General features: G+C 44.5%; 1 protein-coding gene across 3 annotated transcripts in view; it reads right to left on the bottom strand.

The window, feature by feature from the left end:
• LOC106613802 (guanine nucleotide-binding protein subunit alpha-11) overlaps nucleotides 1–12,699 on the bottom strand; it is a 79,705-nt gene extending 67,006 nt beyond the window's left edge. Inside the window, exons 1-2 of one of the 3 annotated variants that reach the window (XM_014216426.3) lie at nucleotides 12,510–12,688; nucleotides 11,412–11,537 (exon numbers count right to left, since the gene is read on the bottom strand). In XM_014216426.3, coding sequence (XP_014071901.1) covers nucleotides 11,412–11,532 — 121 coding nt within the window. In that variant the 5' untranslated portion in view covers nucleotides 11,533–11,537; nucleotides 12,510–12,688. Of the gene's footprint in view, nucleotides 1–11,411 lie in introns of all 3 variants that reach the window. The other 2 variants (XM_014216425.3, XM_014216424.3) reach the window with 2 other exon arrangements.
• Nucleotides 12,700–26,905: the final 14,206 nt, after the last annotated feature.

The following is a 26,905-nucleotide window of genomic DNA, read 5'->3' on the forward strand; positions in this document are numbered from 1 at the left end:
CTGAATGGTTTGTGAATGGCCTTCAGAAGTTATTTTTAATGTCAGTTGTAGACTCAGCCCAAGGCCATTCATTAAAACGTGAACAATTTTCCCAAATCCCTGGAAACCCATCCGTTCCCAAAAGCCACCCTCAATCCAGATATAGGTCAAACACAAAATTCTCTACTGAATTTACCTGATGAAACAAAATATTTTGAACAGTTGCTAGAATAAAAGTCAGTAAGAGTCACAAGGCAATCAGGCTTATGAATTGGCAATAACTCTTCCAGAGTTAATAAGGCAGTGGTCAAAAAATAAATCCATGTCTGGCTGCGTAAAACTATTAGTATGCTTTATCATGCTCCTAGACAGAAATCCACTTGTATGAAGATCATGATGATCCACGTTATCTGGATTAAGGCCTATGGTTTTAACTGATTAATAATTAGGCTTCCAAACAAATCTCATTAACACAGATAACAACCAATTAAGATATGCAATTATGATCAGCAAATAGAGGGCAACCAGTAGTTCCAAGTTTGTGTAGAGACGTTGACAGATTATTTCTGAACTAGTTTAACACATTCTGGAGCAGGGAACATCAAACTGATAATGTAGCGTACTTGTCTAGAATTTCAGTAACACCTTCAAAATACATTCCCCAGCATAAAATATGCACCTACAACAGGCCTAGCCTAACACTTCATTCTTCCTCACCAATAATATGACCTGGCAAATTTGGCCAAGCAACAGCTTTTGAAGTACAAAAGATTGTAAAAAAATCACATCCACTCCACAAGCGTTTGTGATGACCGAAGCTGTAGGGCTGTGTAAGATATGTCCATGCTGGTATTCATACTGTACATTGGTCACTCCTTGTGGAAGTCAGTTGCTACTACTACTACAGCAACCTTCAGGATCAAATCAGCCATTACCAGGGCCAGGAGTTTTGCCTAACCCCACCAAGAAATATTCTGGTTTCTAGTTAAGTTATCGGGTCACATGGTCAGGAAAAACCTATGGACTTAGTTACCATTACTAATGGGTTGAAGTAGGTTACTTCACTACCTACTACACTCTGCCATTATACACCGCTCTGTGTGCAATAGAAAAGTGCGAACAAGATGAAGTCAGTTGTGTGTGATGCCTCTATCTTGTCCAAGAAGCCTCTGGTTGTCTTTTTTTACAAATGTCATCAACATGACAACAATAATAATACAAGTACCACAGTAGGAGTCATAATACCCATAAAACCTAGCAGTCAAACATTTTTCCACCATTCATTTTTCATTTTTTTAACAAATCAAATAATGGCAGTGTTTCATGTTTGCTTACCCTGGCATGACGTTTTGATAACCGTGTAAATATCTCCCCGACAAGGTGACTTTTAACAACATATTCGCTTGTATTTACCCACCCAAAATAAAACACAAATTAGCTGCTAATCTGCCTATAATACAGAACTACAAATGCCTGTCTCAAGCTTCACGTCACACACCAGGGCCATGATAATCTGGACGAGACTGCCGAATTGAGGCAAACGGTCCAAATTTCTGGATTAACTATCTACAGTGCATTCGGAAAATATTCAGACCCCCTTTCCCACATTTTGTTACATTACAGCCTTATTCTAAAACGGATGCTACATTTTTGCAAATGTATTAAAAATGAAAACAGAAATACCTTATTTACATAAGTATTCAGACCCATTGCTATGACACTCAAGAACCATCTCTGCAGCACTCCACCAATCAGGCCTTTATGGCAGAGTGGCCAGATGGAAGCCACCCCTCAGTAAAAGGCACATGACAGCCCGCTTGGAGTTTGCCAAAAGGCATCTAAAGGACTCTCAGACCATGAGAAACAAGATACTCTGGTCTGATGAAACCAAGATTGAATTCTTTGGCCTGAATGCGAAGCGTCACATCTGGAAGAAACCTGGCGCCATCCCTACGGGGAAGCATGGTGGTGGCAGAATAATGCTGTGGAGATGTTTTTCAGCGTCAGGGACTGGGAGACTAGCCAAGATCGAGGGAAAGATAAACTGAGAAAAGTACAGAGAGATCCTTGACGAAAGCCTGCTCCAGAGCTCTCAGGACCTCAGACTGGGGCGACGGTTCAACTTCCAACAGGACAACGACCCTAAGCACACAGGCAAGACAACGCAGGAGTGGCTTCAGGACAAGTCTCTGAATGTCCTTAAAAGGCCCAGCCAGAGCCCGGACTTGAACCAGATTGAACATCTCTGGAGACCTGAAAAATAGCTGTACAGCGACACTCCACATCCAACCTGACAGCGCTTGAGGGAATCTGCAGAGAAGGGAGAAACTCCCCAAATACAGGTGTGCTAAGACATGTAGCGTCATACCCAAGAAGACTCAAGCCTGTAATCGCAGCCAAAGGAGCTTCAACAAAGTACTGAGTAAGGGGTCTAAATACTTTCCAAATGCATTATGTCAGCTAAATTGACAATTCTGTTAACTGTCTTGGGCAAGTTTTTAATTCACACAATAGGCCTACCTGTTATCTAGCTACCTAGTGCATGTTTAGCAACATTAGCCTGGCTTGATGGCTACATTACCCATCTATTTGTCTAACCATGTAAATGCATGATAAATAAACAATCTATAAACCAACAATCTAGCTTGCTAGTTAACTAGCTAGCCAACTTTAGATGGTGAAGCTAGGCATTCTTGATAATGTTTGTGTCTGAGGAGTGGGTAGCATACTTCAAGTACTACTTGTAGCTACCCTAGCAAGCTGTATTTGGGTTTTTGAGAGGTTTCAGATGGCCTGATTAGTATCCTCTCAACAGCGTACCTACTTTACTGGGGGAAGACATTAATCAGTTTGCCGTTGTCCTCTGGACAGCAGATCATTAGTATAGCTAGTAGGCAAGTTTATGTAACCTTAGTCATACCTGCTGTGATGGAAGATGGTGCTTTTCTATTTATACATTTCTGTGTTCTAGGTTGGTGCTTTTCTAATAACCGTTTGTGTTCATGCAAGTGACTGATTGAATGAATCCTCACTATGAGTATCTGCAATTTGGCAGTAGGTCCAGACCCTTGTTTTGAGAACGAAAGATCTCAGCTTAGAGAAGAAGCCTTGTGAGGTATTGGTCGGTCACATGCAGGACCCAGTATTGGTCAGTCACATGAATAAAGCAAATGTTAAAGTTGAATTCATTATGAATAAGCTAAATTGTGCAAATATGACTTGTCTGCAGTATATAAGAACTAGCGGGACTGCTTGACAGACGTTCACTATGGTGCGTCAAGTTTGTTGGAACCTCTCGAGCGCGCTGATAAACAATGATTCATTTAAGATTGACTTTGAGTGCCCCTGTGTAAGAATTTCCACAACACTGCTATGGTGAGTTTTCAATGAATTGCTTTTGGAGGCAGAATTACTGTCATGTTATCAATACCAAATTGCAAACATTATTTGCACCATCTCTATACAAAAACCAATGGGTGTGCCTGAGTCTTATCACCTCTCAACTAGGTAAGCTGTTTCCACCTGAAACACTATTATCCTGCTTTGGTCTGTTTCAGTCATTGCAGGACGTCCTGAAGAGCAGGAGTGTGTGAAGGGTTTTGTCCCGGCCCAGCTCTAACACCCAACTTAAATAATCAACATAACAAATCACGGCCATAGGCTATGATTTGTAATCCGGTATGAGCTCGGCAGGAACAAAAGCTTACACACTCACTCACTCCTGTTATTCAGATCCAAACCTGTCCACAATTGGGGAGATTCATTTAGAGGGTATTGATATAACGCACGTGACACTCAAGTTGAAGTTGACTGATGCCAAGGCAATGGCTGCTAAGAAGGGAGCAGATATAGAAGAAAAGACTGGAGCAAAGGCAGCACTAGTACACACTAGTCTGTCAGAGGGGTAGTATTGGTTGGTTCTGTATGTGCCTTTAGGTTCCTCTGCATGTGTAGGCTATTGTACTGGTATATGTGGTACAGCCTTTCATATGTGTAGTAGTTTGTCGCATGGTATTGCTTAAGATTTATCATGTGTCAACTTTGAATTCAATATAAGCCACAGACTTAACTTCCTGCATTTTGACCTTATAGAAGCAGATCCAAAGACATTCAAGCAGCACTTTGAAAGCAAGCATCCCAAGTCTTCAATGGTCCCAGTACTGGTTGATGTGCAGGCCTAAGGGACCCCACACACTCAAATGGGCCTACAACTGGGGTAAGATTCTTCCATCATTCACACACAGTAACTCTGGGAAACTCTTCCCCACTTTCTCCTCCCTCAATCCTCCACCCCACCTGTTCCCGTAGGCTGCCGCTTAAAAAACAACTAAGAAATACATAGTTGAATAATAAATATTTAATTCAGCATGAACAGGAAAAAAGAAAACGAACAAAATAAGTAGACCTCCAGCCCCAACCATCCCATTCCCCACCCAGCCAACACATCTCCATCCAATCCCCCCCGCAACCCCTCAGCCATCAACACAAAATACCCTACAATAATAGCAAAAATATTTAGCCATTTTAGCAAATGTATTGAAAATGAAATACATAAATCTTACACCCCTAAGTAAATACTTTGTAGAAGTACCCTTGGCAGTGATTACAGCTGTGAGCCTCTGAGTCAGTCTCAAGAGTTTTTCGCCACCTGGATTGTGCAACATTTGACTATTATTCTTTTCAAAATGCATTAAGTTCTGTCAAATTGATTGCTGATCATCGATAGACCACTATTTAAGTCTTGCCATAGATTTTACAAATATATTTAAGTCGAAGCACGGGGGTGGCAGCATCATGTTGTGGGGGTGCTTTGCTGCAGGAGGGACTGGTGCACGTCACAAAATAGATGGCATGAGGCAGGAAAATGATGTGGATATATTGAAGCAACATCTCAAGACATCAGTCAGGAAGTTAATGGTTGCAAATGGGTCTTCCAAATGGACAACGACCCCAAGCATACTTCCAAAGTTGTGGCAAAATGGCTTAAGGACAACAAAAAGACTACAAAAACAAAACCAGCCACATCGCAGAGCATGATGTCTTGCTCCCTGACAAACTAAACTTCTTTGCTTGCTTTGAGGACAATACAGTGCCACCGACACGGCCCGCTACCAAAACCTGCGGGCTCTCCTTCACTGCAGCCAACGTGAGTAAAACATTTAAACGTGTTAACCCACATTTTGTTCATATTCTTTGCTAGTTAGTGAATTATTTGCCCAGTTATAGATCATTTGTAGTAAGCAATGGGAGAGTGATTGCTTCCTACAAGAGCACAAAATGTATACATTTCTAGACATCTTTGAAAAGCAAGTCAGGTAAAGAGCTTTTTCCGTCTTAAAGGGGCAGTGTTGTATTTTGAGACAGGCTTGAATAAGCTAAGTAGCCAATAGGCAGAGGGTAGCATAATTTGTCTGATTCTCTGTAATCATGGTATGGGAATAGTAATGCATTTTATTTTGTAAAGTGGTTTCTTGCATCAAAAACCAACATTTTCAGTCACCTTGTCTGGAGGACAAGTTGATAAACAGGTTAATGTCAAGCCATGCATGTTTTCTTTCCCCCAAAAGTCTCATGGAATGTAGGCCTACATTGAACACCACAAATTGACTGCTACTGTAGGCTAAATGATAGAACAGCTATTTCTATATTAAAATCTTATGGGATACATTAGCTCCATTGTTCTTGATGGTAGGCCACTCTGGTAGGCTTACATTATGATCAAATAGCCATGGTAGCCTACATGACCACTTAAAACTGTATTGCCGGTACAGCCTAACTGTTCACAGTAAACGCGCACTGGAAGTTGCACCACATTTTCACAATGTTCAAGTTTGCGCTCAGCAGACCTGAAATTTGCTCAGTGCCGAAAACATTGCTTGCCATATACATTTTGAAGCGCACTATGGATTTTATCCCAATAGCCAGAAGGGGGAGACAAGGGAAGCATTTAACTACAAAAATTCAGATGTGGCAATATATTAATCTTGATAATAGATAATCTGCCGGTTAAAAAAAAAACTGGGATATTAGTCCAACTAGTGTGGTCGAATCGAATTGAGTGTTCTGTTAAAGTTTCAGGCCATGGTTTTATCTAAGGAAGGAAATATCTATTCACAAATATTTAAAATGGGAAACGATTGGGATGGAGTCCTCCATCAGGGTCGAGTGGCAGTAGGGCAAATTGTTAGATTTTCTAACTTGAAATAGAGCTGCATTTGTCTATGATTTTCTGAGCTTTTGGGAGGGATTGAGATACATCTATAAGGAAAATCAGATATCGTCGGCATGAGATTGTGATCCATAGAATTGAGAGATGAGTAATTTCCATAAATTATCGAATCGCCCGGGCCAGGGGCTCCATAGACAAATTGGAGAGATGAGATAGAATCACCTTACCTGCTACTTCTAGTTATTCTGAACGGAACAGAGCAGGTATTGCCTGTTATTACTATGGCTGAGGGATTGTCATATAGTACTTTAATCATGACATTGGAGCCAAGTCCCATTTGTTCAAAAACCAACTAAAGATATGACCCTTCTAATCTATCAAAAGCTTTTTCTGCGTCAAGAGAGAACTGCCCAATGAGCTTTAGTTTCTGATGAAGCATGTAAGATATGTAATAGACGGAAGTTCTGAGGATAATCATTTAATAAACCCGCTTTGGTCCAGATGTATCAATTTGGGTAAGTAAGTTTCGAGACGGGAAGACAGAATTTTTGAAAATAGTTTAATATCTGTGTTTATCAAAGATAGAGGGAGTTTGTGAGAGCACTGTGTGGCATCCGTAACTTTTTTAATAAAAGCGTAATTAGTGCTGTATTTAAATCCCTTCCAAATGAACATTTGTGAACAGCTGTGTCAATCATTTCAAGTAAAGGTGGAACTAATTGATTCCAAAGGGCTAAATAGACCTCAGGAGGAATACCGTCACAACCAGGTGTCTTTATTCATGTTATCGAATACCCTTTTGAGTTCATGGAGAGAGATGTGGGCTCCCAGCAAGCCGGCTTCCTCAGTTGAGAGAAGAGTTCTTATATATTTTTTAAATTACTCAATCTAGGCCTCCTGCAGTCTAAGGCACTGCATCATAGTGCTTGAGGCATCACTACAGACCCCGGTTCGATCCCGCGACCGGGAGACTGGCCCAGCATCGTACGAGTTAGGGAAGGGTTTGGTCGGCCGGAATGTCCTTGTCCCATCGCGCTCTAGCGACTCCTGTGGCAGGCCAGGCGCATGCATGCTGACACGGTTGCCAGCAGTATGGTGTTTCCTCCGACACATTGGTGCGTGCGGGTGGCTTCCAGGGTTAACTTCTTGGTGACAGGGGGCAGTATTCAGAAATTCAGATGAATAACATGCCCAAATTAAACTGCCTGCTACTCAGGCCCAGAAGGTAGGATATGCATATTATTAGTAGATTTGGATAGAAAACACAGAAGTTTCTAAAACTGTTTGAATGATGTCTGTGAGTATAACAGAACTCATACAGCAGGCAAAAACCTGAGAAAAAAAATCCAACCAGGAAGTGACTTGTAGTTTTTCTATCTAATCCCTATTCAAACTACAGTGTCTGTGGGGTCATTTTGCACTTCCTAAGGCTTCTACTAGATGTCAACAGTCTTTAGAACCTTGTTTTATGCTTCTACTGTTACTGGGCAGAGAATAGGAGCTGACTCAAGCCGCTGTTTGGATATAACAATGGATTATTTGGGACCAAACCAACATTTGTTATTTAAGTAGCAGTCCTGGGAGTGCATTCTGACGAATAACACCAATGGTAATCAAACTTTTCTAATAGTAAATCGGAGTTTGGTGAAGGCTAAACTTGCTGGGTGTCTAAATAGCTAGCCCTGTGATGCCGGGCTATCTACTGAGAATATTGCAAAATGTGCTTTCACCGAAAAGCTATTTTAAAATCGGACATATCGAGTGCATAGAGGAGTTCTGTATCTATAATTCTTAAAATAATTGTTATGTTTTTTGTGAACGTTTATCGTGAGTAATTTAGTTAATTCACCGGCAGTGTTCGGTGGGAATGCTAGTCACATGCTAATGTAAAAAGCTGTTTTTTGATATAAATATGAACTTGATTGAACAAAACATGCATGTATTGTATAACAATGTCCTAGGGTTGTCATCTGATGAAGATCAAAGGTTAGTGCTGCATTTAGCTGTGGTTTGGGTTTATGTGACATTATATGCTAGCTTGAAAAATGGGTGTCTGATTATTTCTGGCTGGGTACTCTGACATAATCTAATGTTTTGCTTTCGTTGTAAAGCCTTTTTGAAATCGGACAGTGTGGTTAGATTAACGAGAGTCTTGTCTTTAAAATGGTGTAAAATAGTCATATGTTTGAAAAATTGAAGTTTTTGCATTTTTGAGGTATTTGAATAACGCGCCACGGGATTACACTGGCTGTTGAGTAGGTGAGGTTAAGGGCTTTCAAATGCCATAAGAGAATAGCTAGTGCTGCCATTGTTTTTCTAAAATGTAATTGTTATCTTTGGTGTTGATAAGCCAATGAAAGTCAAATAAAAAGCTGGACCCACAGGGAAACCTACCCATTGACCGGTATCCGTTTCTTCGCCTTCTAAAACACTTGAGAGTTCGGTCTCTGACCAACTCTCGTTATCTCTCTCAGAACAATCTTCTTCTAACCCTAACCCTAACCAGTCAGGCTCCAAGGCGGCTCACTCAACAGACCACTCTCCTCTGTGTCAGAGGCTCTCCACTCTGCCAAAGCTGACTTTCTCCCCTCATCCTCCTAGATCAGGGGTGGGCAAGGGCCACATCAGGATTTTGAAATTCAACGGAGGGACACATTTTTGGGGGGACCAATTGTTTGTTAAAATCAATTTGCGGGGTCCTCCTGAGTGGCGCAGCGGTCTAAGGCACTGCATCGCAGTGCTTGTGGCATCACTACAGACCCGGGTTCGATCCCAGGCTGTGTCACAGCTGGCCGTGACTGGAAGACCCATGAGGCGGTGCACAATTGGCCCAGCGTCGTCCGGGTTAGGAGAGGGTTTGGCAGGCCAAGATTTCCTTGTCCCATCGCGCTCTAGCGGCGACTCTGGCGGGCCAGGAGCATGTTTCCTCCGACACATTAGTGCGGCTGGCTTCTGGGTTAAGCGGGTATTGTGTCAAGAAGCAGTGCAGCTTGTCTGGGTCGTGTTTCAGAGGACGCACGGCTCTCGACCTTCGCCTCTCCCGAGTCTGTACGGGAGTTGCAGAGATGGGACAAGACTAACTACCAATTGAATACCACGGAATTGGGGAGAAAAAAGGGGTACAAAAATGTTATTACAAAATTATAAATATATGTATGCCTTGCGGGCCGGATACGGCCTGTGGGCCTACTTTGCCCCCTTGGTCCTAGATCTATCCACTGCCTTCGAAACCGTGAACCATCTGATCCTCCACCCTCTCAGGGTTGGGCGTCTCAGGCTCTGCACACTCCTGGATTGCATCCTACCTGGCAGGTAGACAGGATCTGTGTCTGCACCACGTGCTTTCACTACTGGTGTCCCCCAGGACTCGGTTCCAGGCCCTCTACTCACTCTCTCTACACAGTCATATCCTCACATGTTCTCTCCTATCATTAGAATGCGGATGACATCTCTTTTCCTTACCCCATTTTAGACACCCAGGTGGCGACACGCATCACTGCGTGTCTGGCAGATATCTCAGCTTGGATGTCGGCCCACCACCTCAAGCTCAACCTCGGAGCTGCCCTCCTCCCGGGAAAGGCCTGCCCGCTCCAAGACCACTCCATCACAGCTGACACCTCCACCGTGTCCCCCTCCCAGAGTGCAAAGAACCTTGGCATAATCCTGGACAACACCCTGTAGTTCTCTGCAAACATTAAAGCACTGACTCGTTCATGCTCTAAAAACACCCATAGAGTACGACCTTTCCTCACACAGGAAGAGGCGCAGGTCCTAATCCAGGCACTTGTCATCTCTCGTCTCGAACCAGGGTCTCCCAAACTGGGTGCACCTTCTTGTTTTTGCCTAGAACCACACAGCTGATTCAAATAATTAAAGCTTGATGAGTTGGTTATTTGAATCAGCTGTGTGGTGCTAGAACAAAACTAAGATGTGCACCCAGTGGGAGCCCCAGGACCGAGTTTGAGAAATCCTGGTCTAGACTAGTGCAACTGTTGGCTTGGCTCCCCTCTTGTGCCATCAAAACCCAGCAATTTATCCAGAATGGCGCAGCCCGCCTGGTGTTCAACCGTCCAAAGTTCTCCCGTGTCACTGGCTTCCAGTTGAAGCTTGGATCATCTTTAAGAACGATTCCGCCACACCTGGTCTATTGGCCCTCCCACCCTTACGGGAGGGCAGCTCCCGCACAGCACAGTCAAAGCTCTTCTCTGTCCTGGCACCCCAATGGTGGAACAAGCTTCCCCCTAAAGTCAGGACAGTGGAGTCCCTGCCCATCTTTTGAAACTGTAACTCTTGGAAGTTATCTTAAATAACTTACAGCGCTCCAGACACCCTCCAAAAAAGCCACTTTGCTGATAAATACTTTGCTGAGGGGAAATGTACTTGATACGATTGTGATGCGTTGTCTTAACTATCTTAAGATGAATGCACTAATTGTGTCAGCTAGAGATGGCATGCAAGAGACTGCAAGGATTTGTCCTGCATGAAGACTACTTTGATGCTAATTAGCATATTCGAATCAGAGTAAATAAAGCCTAACATATTGATAAAAGTCACATTGTCAAAGATACATTTTCACAGTTATCAAAACGTCACACCAGGGGAAGCCTACATGAAACACAGACCTTGTTTGAAGTGGTTCTAAAATCTCCTATGGGAAAAATGAATGGTGAAAAAAACGATTGGAACCATTTCTGTGTTTGACTGCTAGGTTTTATGGGTATTATAACGTGTCCACTGTGGGGCTCTATTTGGTGGGTGCTTATGTTTGTCCTATGCACTGTAATACAGCTCAGATATGTCAGCCCTGGAGGCTTTATGTAGAATCCTGAAAATAAAATATTTGTCACGTTTCAAATACAACAGGTGTAGACTTTCCCGTGAAATGCACGAGTTCTTTACAAACAACGCAGAGTTGTTCTCACAATGCCACCCAAATCATAAAGTCAAATCGCTTTACATATCGGATAACGTAGGGAAACGTTGTGGTTTACAGCAGCATGGCTGTTATGTAATTGGGGGGCAACTTGTTTTGCATACTATAAATCCTTATAGATCAAATACAACACTCATATCATTAGACATAGTTACAGTGTAATTTATGCTCTGATGAATGGTATCACTTCAGCAATGATGTATAATTGACTCCGACATTTAAAGCCATCACATACCAATCCCAATTTTTGAAGACTTCAAGCATCCATCCAATTAATTACATTATAGGAACGTGTGTGTATGGAGGAAGAATGGTTTAATGTTACTGTACCCAACAAAAGAAGTTTAAGTTCCCTCCTCGCGTCTCGCTTGTCTCGACGGAGCTGCTTATCGATCTCGGCGTTGATTCGTTTGGACTCCTTCGCCTCCTCGCTCAGGCAACAGCCCATCATGGATTCTAAAGTCATCACCGCAGTATTTAAACGCCAGACTTGAATGCGGCGCCCAGACCTCACACTTAATAGCAAATAATTATCCCAATCCCCTTTGTAAATCCGAATGGACAGTCCAAGGATAAAAATAAATGAGGGGTGTGGATGCAACAAATGTAGCCAGCTAGCTACGAAGTTTGGCCTCTTGAGGACGCCTTTGCGCGAGTTAGCATTGGACAGTTACACCAAATATTTGACAGCTTGTAAGTCTCTAGTCAAGGCAGATACAACTAGCTAATATGGCCCAGTTAAACTCGATAGCACCTAGCCAGCGACAATAGCTAGCTTGCTCTTCACAGTCAACAGGCTAGTTAGCGTTTCAGTCCAAAAATGACCAATACCTCTCCAACTAAAATGTCGTAGTTCTCTAGCAACGACTCTTCCAACGCATTTAAATTGCCGTGTGCTTACCAACCCAAGACCCGGAGACAACGGGACAAACTTGGCTGCCACATCTGTACAGTCTCATGCTACGTCTAGCCGCCCCAGAACCAAGACCATTAAACGTCCGAGTAGTGACAAAGAGCCTCTGTGAAACTGTCCATCAGCTAGCTAACTAAATTGCTAACTAGCTGTCAAACGGCAAAACACGAATATAAAAATAATAATACTCGCTTTATCTAGCAAGCTACTGTAGCTAGATTGTGTTGTATTTGCTAGCCGTGACCACCTAGTTAACAAGTATGGCTAACATTAGATAGCTGGCTAAAATATATAGCTAGGAAGGCTAGCTAGCCATATGACACTTAGCTAGCTAAAACGCCCAATTTGGCTAACGTTCTTCATTGTGGTATCATCCTCCAAAAATGTAGGTAGATTTAAACGCTCGCTGACAACAAATGGGGAATTGCCTTGAATGTTTCGTGCGTTTATCGCCCCGTTTAATTTTTTCCCCTTGGTAATCACGCGTCAGCCCGGGTGTGATGTACACTCACTACCTTGTTGCTGGCTACACTTGGGAGGAAAAGTCACTGACAGAGCGAAAGCAAATCAAGACAGAGAATGAGGGTGGTTAATCAAAACTGAATGGGTGGGGTTTACACGCTGTCATTGCGGGCAGGTCGAAAAACTGCCAAGTTTGTTAGAGAAACCGACAAACCATAGACTAGATAGACATCGTATATCCGTCCCATTGTGACGTCTGTGAGAACACTGGCCGCGCCAGAGAGGTAGAGGCGAAGCGGTAATACAGCTAGCTATATGCAGAGTGCCTGCCTTTCGGCCCTTGGGACAATGACTCCCATTGTTAGGGTGTTAACCATCTCGTCATTATATACAGTATCTCTGGCAGCGCTATTGAGGCCATCTCGATTTTGAAGTAGCCAATTTTCTTATTTGAGATGGCAAACCAACTGAAAGGGTACATACTGTCACCTAGAGTGTGTTGTTTGAACAGGTATAAAGACAAGTTTGGCAATTTACCACCACCTGCAGTTATGGAATGTTTTACTGCCATCTGCAATTATGGAATGTTTGCTCACGAGTGTAATTCATTGGCTGATCCCGCCTGGTGATCTGGATGGAATTATGTGATCCTTCCTTAACCCATGGGAAGTCCCAGTTGACTACTTCAAAATAGTGAAAGTCCTCAACGGCGTTTCCCATGCTAAAATTAGTTTTTGGTACTAGAGCCCTCTATCTATCTTTATGCAACAAACAATCTTTCCTTTCGAGGAGTGTCAACCACAGATCCAGAAATTTGACTGGATGGACAACGCCCATCTTTTGTCAAACATCTATAGTTAGCCTACTCCACTGTTGCAAAAGTAGGCCACACATGTTCCAACTTTATGATAGGTACAATTCAACACCTGAAGAAGAAAGATATGCAATGCTAACATTTTGTAGAGAATTAAAGGGATAGTACATATTGGTTTCCTTACAATGTAGGCCTAAAGCACTCTATGGACAATGTAAGACAGCAATCCATGCTTTGTTTTTGTTTACCTGGCCACTGTTTTCAAATGCAGCCCAAAACCAATGCAAGTACATTTTTTGCTTTCCGGTCCAAATCATCTTAAAGTGACTGACATTGGTTGTCAAGCTCAATTAAGTTACTTCATTGATGATTTGGACATGGAGCGTGGAATCAAAGCTTGGATTGCTGTCGTACCTTGTCCACAGACTACCTACAGGGTGTAAGGAAACCAATATGTCCTTTTGAAATTTCAATCAGATGTATTTTTCTCATTCTCATCTGCTATCTATTTGCAGTTCTCTACTGTATGTTTGTACTATCTGCATTGACCTTATCTTGCACTTATTATGCACACTCACAAGACTATACAGTTGAAGTCGGAAGTTTACATACACCTTAGCCAAAATACTTTTTAACTCAGTTTTTCACAATTCCTGACATTTAATCCTAGTAAAAATTCCTTGTTTTAGGACAGTTGGGATCACCACTTTATTTTAAGAATGTGAAATGTCAGAATAATAGTAGAGTGATTTATTTCAGCTTTTATTTTTTTCATCACATTCCCAGTGAGTCAGAGGTTTACATACACTAAATTAGCATTTGGTAGCATTGCTTTTAAATTGTTTAACTTGGGTCAAACGTTTTGGTTAGCCTTCCACAAGCTTGGGTGAATTTTGGCCCATTCTTCCTGACAGAGCTGGTGTAACCGAGTCAGGTTTGTAGGCCTCCTTGCTCACACACGCTTTTTCAGTTCTGCCCACACATTTTCTATAGGATTGAGGTCAGGGCTTTGTGATGGCCACTCCAATACCTTGACTTTGTTGTCCTTAAGTCATTTTGCCACAACTTTGGAAGTATGCTTGGGGTCATTGTCCATTTGGAAGACCCATTTGCGACCAAGCTTTAACTTCCTGACTGATGTCTTGAGATGTTGCTTCAATATATCCACATAATTTTCCTGCTTCATGATGCCATCTATTTTGTGAAGTGCACCAGTCCCTCCTGCAGCAAAGCACCACCACAACATGATGCTGCCACCCCCGTGCTTCACGGTTGGGATGGTGTTCTTCGGCTTGCAAGCGTCCCCCTTTTTCCTCCAAACATAACGATGGTCATTATGGCCAAACAGTTCTATTTTCGTTTCATCAGACCAGAGGACATTTTTCCAAAAAGTACAATCTTTGTCCCCATGTGCAGTTTCAAACCGTAATCTGGCTTTTTTATGGCGGTTTTGGAGCAGTGGTTTCTTCCTTGCTGAGCGGCCTTTCAGGTTATGTCGATATAGGCCTCATTTTACTGTGGATATAGATACCTTTATACCCGTGTCCTCCAGCATCTTCACAAGGTCCTTTGCTGGTGTTCTGAGATTAATTTGCACTTTTCGCACCAAAGTACGTTCATCTCTAGGAGACAAAACGCGTCTCCTTCCTGAGCGGCATGAGGGCTGCGTGGTCCCATGGTGTTTGTACTTGCGTACTATTGTTTGTATTGATGTACGTGGTACCTTCAGGCATTTGGACATTGCTCCCAAGGATGAACCAGACTTGTGGAGGTCTACATTTTATTTTCTGAGGTCTTGGCTGATTTCTTTTGATTTTCCCATGATGTCAAGCAAAGAGGCACTGAGTATGAAGGTAGGCCTTGAAATACATCCACAGGTACCGCTCCAATTGACTCAAATGGTGTCAATTAGCCTATCAGAAGCTTCTAAAGCAATGACATCATTTTCTGGAATTTTCCAAGCTGTTTAAAGGCACAGTCAACTTAGTATATGTAAACTTCTGACCCACTGGAATTGTGATACAGTGAATTATAAGTGAAATAATCTGTCTGTAAACAATTGTTGAAAAAATTACTTGTGTCATGCATAAAGTAGATGTCCTAACCGACTTGCCAAAACTATAGTTTGTTAACAAGAAATGTGTGGAGTGGTTGAAAAACAAGTTTTAATGACTCCAAACTAAGTGTATGTAAACTTCCGACTTCAACTGTATATACTGTACACACTCACTCACACACACTACACTGACACACTCACACAAAACCCACACACATTCACATACACTACATACACACACACGCACACACACACGCATACCAACACTCATCATATGCTTATGCTACTCTGTTCTTTATTCTTACTGTTATTATTATCTATGCTGATGCCTAGTCACTTTACCCTGCCTTTATGTACATATCTACATCAAATACCTCGTACCCCTGCACACTGATCGGGTAGTGGTATTCCCTGTATATAGCTTCAGTGTTGTGTATTTTATTACTCTTGTGTTGCTATTTTTATTTGTATTATTATTGTTAAAATCTGCATTGTCGGAAAGGGCTCATAAGCAAGCATTTCACGGTAAAGTCTACATCAGTTGTATTTGGCGCATGTGACAAATAACATTTTACTTTATTTGATCAGTTTGAAATAATTGTTATTTTGGAAAATATTGGCTTGGCATTCAAGTTGGCAATATTCCTGACTCTGCCAGGACTGTGATGTCCATGACTGAAAATAATCATATGATGATAATGGCTTATAAATAGGCCAATCCAATCCTAATTCTGTTGTGTATTTATTTATGTTCTGTACAGTAGCCTAAAAAAAACTTGGTGCTCTACACTTGGTGTATCAATATCGTAACCTTTTGTGATGAAGTTAGACATTCAGTTCTTCTTCATACAATGAGCAAAAATGTAAATGCAACAATTTAAACGATTTTACTGAATTACAGCTCATATTAGGAAATCAGTCAACTGAAATAAATTCATTAGGCCCTAATCTATGGATTTCACATGATTGGGAATACAGATACCTACATTTAAAAAGAAAAAGAAGGTAGGGGCGTTGATCAGAAAACCAGTCAGTATCAGGTGTTACCACCATTTGCCTCATGCAGTGTGACACATCTCCGTCACATAGAGTTGACCAGGCTGTTGATTGTGGCCTGTGGAATGTTGTCCCACTCCTCTTCAATGGCTGTGCGAAGTTGCTGGATATCGGCGGGAACTGGAACACGCTGTCATACACTTTGATCCAGAGCATCTCAAACACGCTCAATGGGTGGTGGTGACATGTCTGATGAGTATGCAGACCATGGAAGAACTGGGATATTTTCAGCTTCCAGGAATTGTGTACAGATCCTTGCGACATGGGGCCATGCATTATCATGCTGAAACATGAAGTGATGGAGGCGGAAATGGGCCTCAGGATTTCATCACAGTATCTCTGTGCATTCAAATTGCCATCGATAAAATGCAATTGTGTTCATTGTCCATAGCTTATGCCTGCCCATACCATAACCCCACTGCCACCATGGGGCACTCTGTTCACAACGTTGACATCAGCAAACCGCTACCCACACAACGGCAGTAAATCTGTCTGCCATCTGCCCGGTACATTTGAAACAAGGATTAATCCGTGAAGAACACACTTCTCTATCATGCAAGTGGCCATCGAAGGTGTGCATTTGCCCACTGAAGTTGGTTACAACGCTGAACTACAGTCAGGTCAAGACCCTGGTGAGGATGACAAGCAGGCAGATGAGCTTCCTTGAGACGGTTTATGACAGTTTGTGCAGAAATTCTCTGATTGTGCAAACCCACAGTTTCGTCAGCTGTGTAGGTGGCTGGTCTCAGACAATCCCGTAGGTGAAGAAGCTCCAACGACATTGGAGGCGGTTTATGGTAGAGAAATTAACATTAAATTCTCTGGCAACAGCTCTGGTGGACATTCCTGCAGTCAGAATGCCAATTGCACGCTCCTTCAAAACTTGAGACATCTGTGGCGTTGTGTTACAAAACTGCACATTTTAGAGTGGTCTTTTATTGTCCACAGCACAAGGTGCACCAGTGTAATGATCATGCTGTTTAATCAGCTTCTTGATATGCCACACCTGTCAGGCGGATTGATAATCTTGGCAAGGGACAAATAATCACTAACAGGGATGTAAATAAATTTGTTCACAACATTTGAGAGAAATAAGGTTTTTGTGTGTATGAAAAATTTATTTTATTTCAACTCATGGAACATTGTTGCGTTTATATTTTTGTTCAGTATACTTTCTTTATCCGAAAGTTCAGATCCTTCTGACTCATTATTACTGATAATAATGGCACTCAAAACCTTATGACACCAGTGCCACTCAGTCTCCATTGCTATACTGTGTGGGAGGCAAAATAGTTATAATGGCCCTCTGATGATGGCACTGATTAACTATTACAGCTATGGGCTGGCTATGGCCCTAGTACTGCAGAGAAGCATCAATATTGTGATTGCTGTATGGCTCAGTTCCACTGAATTAATTGAAATTCTGTACATTATTAGGGTATCATGCTTCCCATGTATACATGTATTACGTCTGCAAACTTGTTTGAAACCATAATGAAAGTGAAACAGAGCAATAGTTTGGCACAGGCACATCCATGCATACATAATACAACCACAGAGCAAATGGTACTGTACTTTTTTTTATTTCACCTTTATTTAACCAGGTAGGACAGTTGAGAACAAGTTCTCATTTACAACTGCGACCTGGCCAAGATAAAGCAAAGGCAGTGTGACACAAACAACACAGTTACACATGGGATAAACAAACGTACTGTGGCAGACCAGCAGATGGAGCCATCGCCTCGTGATGTATATTCTATCTGTTACCAGGCCTCGACGAGTCTCCCCCTGGTGGCTGACCTGCTGTACACCCCCCCACACCCCCAGCTCTGTCGGGGAGGGGACTGTCATCAGTGCAACGTAGGTCTCCCTTCTCGATAGGGCATCTGCGTTACCATGCTTCGCCACTGACCTGTGCACAACAGAAAAAGAGAAGCGTTGAAGGGACAAGAACCACCTGGTGACCCGATCGTTCGTGTCCTTTCCCCTGGCCATCCAGACCAGGGGAGCATGGTCCGTGACCAGGGTGAAGTGGGTACCTAGCAGGTAATACTTGAGAGTGTCTAGCGCCCAATTCACCACTAGACACTCTTTCTCAATGATAGAGTATTTCTTTTCCCTAGGCATCAGCTTTCGGCTGATGTACATGATGGGGTGCTCCTCCCCCTCGTGTACCTGGGACAGAACGGCCCCTAGTCCCCTATCACATGCGTCCGTCTGGACCACCATCGGCACCTGGAAATCGGATGTTACGAGAATCGGATGGGAGCACAGCGCTTCCTTCAGACTGTTGAACGCCGCTTCTGTCTCGTCCATCCATTTCACTGTTTTCGGGAGGCGGGCCCTGGTTAGATCGGTGAGGGGGGAAGCTATAGCCGCAAAGTTGGGGATAAACCGGCTATAGTATCCTGCCAGTCCCAGGAAGGACTTGACCTGTGTCTTGGCCCGTGGAACGGGCCAGTCACGCACCGCCTGAACCTTCCTCTCCTGGGGCTTGACGTTCCCCCGTCCGATCAAATACCCCAGGTACTCCCCCTCCTCGAACCCTAGCTTGCATTTCTTGGGGTTTGCGGTCAACCAGGCTTGTCTGAGCGCGTCAAGCACCGCCTGGAGGTGCATCAGGTGCTCTTCCCAACCTTGGCTGTGGATGATATCATCCAGATATGCCGCTGCGTACTGCTGGTGGGGTCGAAACACTCTGTTCATCAGCCGTTGGAATGTGGGCGGGGCTCCGTGGAGACCGAACGGGAGCACCCGGTATTGATACAACCCGTCTGGTGTCGAAAACGCCGTCTTCTCCCGGGAGGAGGCTGCCAACGGTACCTGCCAATAACCTTAGGTCAGGTCAAGGGTGCTGATGTACCGGGCCTTTCCCAATCGGTCAATGAGCTCGTCCACCCTCGGCATGGGATATGTGTCGAACAAGCTGATGTCGTTCACCCCCCGGAAATTGTTAGCTCGCTGAGCTCTTGCTTCTGGGCCGGGTCGATGTCCTCATTGCTCGGGACCTCCACTGGTACCGTTGGCGTTCTGGGTCCCAACCATAACACGGCCAAGGCTGTCCTCACATGCCACTTCTTCAACAGGTTCACGTAGTAAATCTGTTGGGGTTTCCGTCTCCCCGGTTGCCATACGCGGTAATTGACAGGTCCCAGCTTCTCGGTCACCTCGTGTGGTCCGTGCCATGTTGCCAGGAACTTACTTCCGGCCGTGGGGATCAAGACCAAAACCCTGTCTCCCACCTGGAATTCTCGGGGTTGGGCTCCCCGATTGTAGACCTGGGCTTGGGCGCGTTGGGCCTTCTCCATATGTTCCCTCACAACTGGCCATATGGCTGTAATCCGCTCCCGCATTGTCTCCACGTGCTCTACCATGCTGCGTAAGGGGGTCGGTTGGGCTTCCCACACCTCCTTGGCAAGGTCCAGTAGGCCGCGTGTCCTCCTCCCATAGAGGAGTTCGAACGGGGAAAACCCAGTGGAGGATTGGGGTACTTCTCGGGTTGAGAACATTAGGTGGGGTAGTAGCTGGTCCCAGTTCTTCCCGTCCTGCTCGATGACCTTCCGCAGCATCTGTTTGAGCATTTTATTAAAGCACTCGATGAGCCCATCCATCTGCGGGTGAAAAACGGAGGTCCGGATCTGCTTGATCTGCAGGAGGGCACACAACTCTTTCATGAGGCGGGACATAAACTCCGTACCTTGGTCTGTCAGGATCTCATTCAGGATGCCCACCCGGCTAAAGAAGTGGAACAGCTGACGGGCGATTCCCTTGGACACCGCCGCCCGTAGGGGAATGGCCTCAGGATACCGGGTGGCATAGTCCACTATTACCAAGATGTACCTGTGTCCTCGTGCAGTCTTTACCAGGGGTCCCACTATGTCCATGGCGATGCGTTCAAAGGGCACCCCGATTATTGGCAGGGGGACAAGCGGGTTTCGGAAGTGTGCTTTCGGGGCAGTGAGTTGACACTCTGGGCAGCTGCGACAGCAGTCTTCCACGGCCCTCCTCATCCCGGGCCAATGGAACCGGGCGGCGATCCGTTCCCGGGTCTTCTCCATTCCCAGGTGCGCCCCCAACAGGTGGGTGTGGGCCAGCTGAAGAACGGTTCCTACGTACCGTTGGGGCAGCAACACTACCTCTCAAAGTTCCCCCTGTTGGTGCGACACCTGATACAAAAGGTTATTCTTAATTTGGAAATGGGGGTATCGCCAGTAACTCACCCCCGGAAGTAGCTGTCCATCCACCGCTATCATTTGGGAGGCAGCAGCTTTCAAATTCGGATCCTCCCACTGGGCTGTCCCGAATTGTCCCCTCAGTTGGCCCCCCATGGGGGTCTCGACTGGCCCCTCAATCGAGGAGGGGGAGGCTGAGCTCCTCTTCCAGTGGTTCACCAGGGGGTTCGTGTTCCGGCGCCACCTCTGACTCCGGAGCCATAGACACATGCTGGTTAACCGGTTGCTTCCGGGCCGCACAGGCTATTGGACATCCCCGCTCTCTTCTTCGGCCGGCTCGTACCTTCTTCCTCAATTCGTGCCCCGATAGGGCTGCGAACAGCGGACAATCCCGTCCCACTAGGAGAGGTACCGGCAGCTCTGGTATTGCACTCACCATCATCTGACAGCTCCCTTGTGGCGTCACAATGTTGGTCTATATGGTGGGATACCGCTTTTTGTCACCGTGAACACAGGAAATGGCATCGACTTCTCTCGAGCCGGGCAATTCCAGGCAATGTGCCCCCGGGCGCCACAATCCAAACACCTCTTTTGGTCTACATCTACCTGGGGTCGTCCATGGCAGGTCAGCCCTACCCCCGGCATCTCTCCACGGGTTTGCGGTCAAAATTTGGCCCTGCATGGATTGCTGTTTATTAACTTGGCTTTCGAAGACTTTAGAAAGGCAGGGTAGGATAGATATAGGTCTGTATCAGTTTGGGCCTAGAGTGTCTCCCGCTTTGAAGAGGGGGATGACCGCAGCAGCTTTACAGTCTCTAAGGATCTCAGACGATACGAAAGAGGTTGAACAGGCTAGTAATAAGGGTTGCAACAATTGCAGCGGATAATTTTAGAAAGAGAGGGTCCAGATTGTCTAGCCCAGCTGATTTGTAGGGGTCCAGATTTTGCAGCTCTTTCAGAACATCAGCTATCTGGATTTGGGTGAAGGAGAAATGGGGTAGACTTGGGCAAGTTGCTGTGGGGGGTGCAGAACCATTGACCGGGGATGGGGTAGCCAGGTGGAAAGCATGGTCAGCCGTCGAAAAATGCTTATTGAAATTCTCAATTATCGTAGATTTATCGGTGGTAACAGTGTTTCCCTTCCTTAGTGCAGTGGGCAGCGGGGAGAAGGTGCTCTTATTCACCATGGACTTTACAGTGTCCCAGAACTTTTTGGAGTTTGTGCTACAGGATGCAAATTTCAGTTTGAAAAAGCTAGCCTTTGCTTTCCTAACTGCCTGTGTAAATTGGTCCCTCCCTGAAAAGTTGCATATCGCGGGGGCTATTTGTTGCTAATGCAGTACGCCACAGGATATTTTTGTGCTGGTCAAGGGCAGTCAAGTCCGGAGTGAACCAAGGGCTATATCTGTTCTTAGTTCTACATTTTTTGAATGGGGCATGCTTATTTAAGATGGTGAGGAAAGCACTTTTAAAGAATAACCAGGCATCCTCTACTGACGGAATTAGGTTAATATCCTTCCAGGATACCTGGGCCAGGTCGATTAGAAAGGCCTGCTCGCTGAAGTGTTTTAAGGAGCGTTTGACAGTGATGAGGGGGGGTCGTTTGACCGCAGACCCATTACGGACGCAGGCAATGAGGCAGTGATCGCTGAGATCCTGGTTGAAGACAGCAGAGGTGGATTTAGAGGGCAGGTTGGTCAGGATGATATCTATGAGAGTTCCCGTGTTTACGGATTTAGGGTTGTACCTGGTAGGTTCCTTGATAATTTGTGTGAGATTGAGGGCATCTAGCTTAGATTGTAGGACGGCCGAGGTGTTAAGCATATCCCAGTTTAGGTCACCTAACAGTACAAATTCTGAAGATAAATGGGGGGCAATTCATTCACATATGGTGTCCAGGGCACAGCTGGGGGCTGAGCGGGGTCTATAACAAGTGGCAACAGTGAGAGACTTATTTCTGGAAAGGTGTATTTTTAAAAGTAGAAACTCGAACTGTTTGGGTATAGACCTGGATAGTAGGACAGAACTCTGCAGGCTATCTCTGCAGTGGATTGCAACTCCGCCCCTTTTAGCAGTTCTATCTTGACGGAAAATGTTGTAATTGGGGATAGAAATTTCAGAATTTTTGGTGGCCTTCCTAAGCCAGGATTCAGACACGGCTAGGATATCAGGGTTGGCGGAGTGTGCTAAAGCAGTGAATAAAGCAAACTTAGAGAGGAGGCTTCTGATGTTAACATGCATGAACCCAAGGCTTTTCCGGTTACAGAAGTCAACAAATGAGAGCGCCTGGGGACACACAGGGCCTGGGTTAACCTTTACATCACCACAGGAACAGAGGAGGAGTAGGAAGAGGGTATGGCTAAAGGATATAAGAACTGGTCGTCTAGTGCGTTCGGAACAGAGAGTAAAAGGAGCAGACTTCTGGGCATGGTAGGATAGATTCAGGGCATAATGCACAGACAAGGGCATGGTAGGCTGCGAGTACAGTGGAGGTAAACCTAGGCATTGGGTGACGATGAGAGAGGCTGCAGTGTCAGTTAGCTACACACAGGGGCTGAGTTCGAGGCTGGGGCCGACAGATAACAAAATGAAGTACCGTGTTAATGAACAGTCCAGTAGGCATCAGCTGTGTAGCCGAGTGATCACAGGGTCCAATAAGCAGCAATGGACAAAACAGGGAGCCACTCGGCAGTCGTCGCTACGCTAGGCGAGTGGGAGGCACAGCACTCAGAGAGCTAGCAGGCCGGGGCTAGTAGCTTGGTCCTCACCGACATCAACGACGCAGAGGCCGGTTGAGAGCACATCGGCCGAAATACGTCAGCAGACCAGTCGTGATGGATCGGCGAGGCTCTGTGTCGACAGAAGGTCCAGGCCAATTGGCAAGAGAAGTGTTGTAGTTGGTGTACTTCGTTTTCTAGCCGGGGGAATGGGCCTAGCTCGAGGCTAACTGGTGCTTGCTTCTGGACAAGGGCGATAGCCACTCGATAGCAGCTAGCTAGCTGCGATGATCCGGTGAAATGGTCCAGAGCTTGCGGCAGGAATCCGGTGATTTAGTGGGGGAAAAAACAGTCCGATATACTCCGGGCTGATATCACGCTGTGCAGATGTGCTGGTGTCTGTGCTAAAGGTAAAGACTGCTAGCAGTGGCTAACAATGACTAAATAGCTAGTAGCTAATTAGCTGGCTGGCTTCTGAAGGCTAGCTTCTGATGGAGGTTCTGGTTATAAGGTCTAAAATAAAATAGCAGATCTGTACCACGTTGTGTGAGGCGGGTTGCAGGAAGGTATATTTAATTCGAAAATGGAAAAAGAGATTGAAATGTATACAGAAAAAATGAAAAAAGCTGAATATTTACACGGGACAATAATGGGACAAAAACAAACACATCCAACTGCGACGCCATCTTGGAATATTACTTGATGTAGCAACGTGCATGAATGATTGATTGATTTCAGTGTGTGTCACACACACATGTCCATTATCTTTATTTGACAACAATCCTCTTACTTTTTTGCAGCGTAGAATTTACCCACTGAGCTGATTGGTGAAATGGAGCAATGCAGTTGACACTGTTGTAGGCCAATAAAGTTGAGCCAGGTGACACCATGTGGACAATTAAGGTAGTTGCACGTTTTGGGGCTCTACTTAATAGAAGCATCCTTCTATTCTAACAGACAGAGAGAGGGTGAGTGTTTGGTTTCCACCATATTGCCTTTATTTAACTGATAGTGTCAGTTCACTGATAACCTTAAAGAGGCAATCTGCATTTGCTACATCCATTTTGGGACTTTGAAATTAATGATATGTACCAATTGATTCTAGAAGAATATTACAGTATGAGCTTAGTTCATCTGTCGTATTCCACCAGAAACAAAAATATAAGCTTGTTTTATCCCAATGTTTGTAAGCAAAAAAAATGTAAACATACACTATATAGCCACAAAACATGGTTAAAACTATAATTTTGATATCATAGATGGTCAGTCCTTACAACCATAGCTCTGCCTATTCATTTTAAGTTGATACATTTCTCCAGCCCCATCCCTTAGCTTTTTACTGAAACAGGGGCATGGGGGACTCTTTATTATTGTTTCAACTGCTGATTGCCGTTTTAACGGCCCAGTGCAATCAAAAACGTGATTTGCCTATGTTTTATATATATTTCCATGTGGTTGGAATGTGGACTATTATTCCAACCAACTATGTGGTTGGAATAATACTGTGAAATTGTGAAAATTATGATAATGAAATTTTAGTGTAAAAGCGGTTTGAAAAGGCCACCTAGATTTCAGCCTGTTTTTTTGGGATGGAGTTTTGGCCTGCCTGGTAAATTAGTTAATAGACCAATAACAAAATAGTTTCAAACCTTGCTGCCAATAACGGATAGTTTTCAATTTCCCCTTCCCCGCTCAGACCTTCCCAGAGTCTTAGCAAAATTCTTGCTTGAGGTATGTTTGATTTCAATTAAAATGGTCAAAAAGAAACAAGGTACTTAACTGTCCAGAGCCTGGACAGGAAAAGGAGAGGAGAGTGGGTATGAAGTTAAGTTCAGGGAGGAGGCAGGGCCTGGTCAGTCAGTGAAATGGGAACCAGCAAGGGTTTGATGGACAACGATGGTAATGGAATACTCAGGCCTACCCTGGGAGACGGAAGGTGTGCATAATGTGGGTTGCCAGTACCGGTGGTTAGTAGACAGGCAACGTCGAGCGCCGGAGAGAAGGAACGGGAGTAGGCGTGACACACACACAATAGACATTTTATTAGGTACACCCATCTAGTACCGGGTTGTACCAATCTTTACCTCCAGAACAGCCTGCTCTATTAGGTTGAGGTCTGGGGACTGCGCAGGCCACTTAAGTAAACTGAACTCGCTGTCATGTTCCAGGTGATGTTTTTCCAGTCTTCAATTGTCCAGTGTTGGTGATCGTGTGCCCACTGGAGCCACTTCTTCTTGTTTTTAGCTGATAGGAGTGGAACCCGGTGTGATCATCTGCTGCAATAGCCCATCCGTGACAAGGATTGACGAGTTGTGAATTCCAGATGCTGTTCTGCACACGACTGTTGTATGCGCCATTACTTGCCTGTTTGAGGCCCGCTGTGTAGCTTGCACAATTCTTGCCATTCTCCTTCGACCTCTCTCATCGACTAGCTGTTTTTGCCCACAGGAATTTCGCTGGCTGGATGTTTTTTGGTTGTCACACCATTCTCTGTAAACCCTTTTAGTGGGTTTACGGAGAAAAAAGCCCAAGAGAACTGCCGTTTCTGAGATACTGGATCCGGTGCACCTGGCACCGACGATCATACTACACTCAAAGTCGCTTAGGTTACTCGTTTTGCCCATTCTAATGTTCAATCGAACAGTAACTGAATGTCTCAATGCCTGTCTGCCTGCTTTATATAGCAAGCCATGGCCACGTGACTCACTGTCTGTAGTAGCAATCCATTTTCATGAACGTGGCGATGTGAGTGTATGTTCAAACAGTATTACATTTGAAATAAAAATGCTAATATCCGTTTAAAATCCATGAATGCATTTTTATTGTTTTCACAAAATAAATGCCTTGACGTAAGTCACGGAACCTCATTCTGTCATCATCAATCTCCTCACCTGTTATTATAGTCTGTGTGGGTAAACTCCACTCAATACACAGGGCGGGCAGAGGGCAACAAAGCAAAGTTGAACCACAGATAATTTGCAGTAGTAGGGTAGGGTATGGCGCTATACAATAGCAACATAGATTGCAGACAGAGGCAGGTGCAAAATCCATGAAATTGAAATAACAGATTACAATTGTTCTGTGATGAATCCTTTATAATGCCTTGTTTTATGGGACATATTGGCTACCTCATTCCATTTTCCACAGATAGGGAGGATAGGTTGGGTAGCTCCCCTGGGCCGTAGCTCATACTGCCTGAGCTGAGTTCCCTCTGGAGTTGATTCTTCCGTGCACTCTTCCCTGCCTTTTGGGTTATCGCAATTGGCACCTCATTTCTTGTATTTGGCAGAAAGAAGGGGACTTTCCTGTTACCGTCATTCCCCACCCCCTCACCATATCTCTCTTACTCCCCTCCCCTTCTCAGCAGTGGCTCACCTCACCTTGTTCCCATGGCAATGTGGAGCTCAGGCAATCCTAATATCTGAGACCTAGTGAAGAGTGCATGAAATCCCTGTGTAAAACCGGTTCTGCCTGCTGAGACAAAAGATTGACATACAGAACATTGGCGGGAGAGGAGTGACAAATAACCTACCGGTTATGCCATTCATCTCATACCAAAAACACTTTTCGAATGATTAATCTATGTCTATTGACACTTGTAAGTTATGAAATATTAGTTTGGTATATGAAAAGT

The sequence above is a fragment of the Salmo salar genome, chromosome 10 (genome assembly GCF_965601325.2).
Source record: "Salmo salar chromosome 10, fSalSal1, whole genome shotgun sequence".
Taxonomy (NCBI): Eukaryota; Metazoa; Chordata; class Actinopteri; order Salmoniformes; family Salmonidae; genus Salmo; species Salmo salar.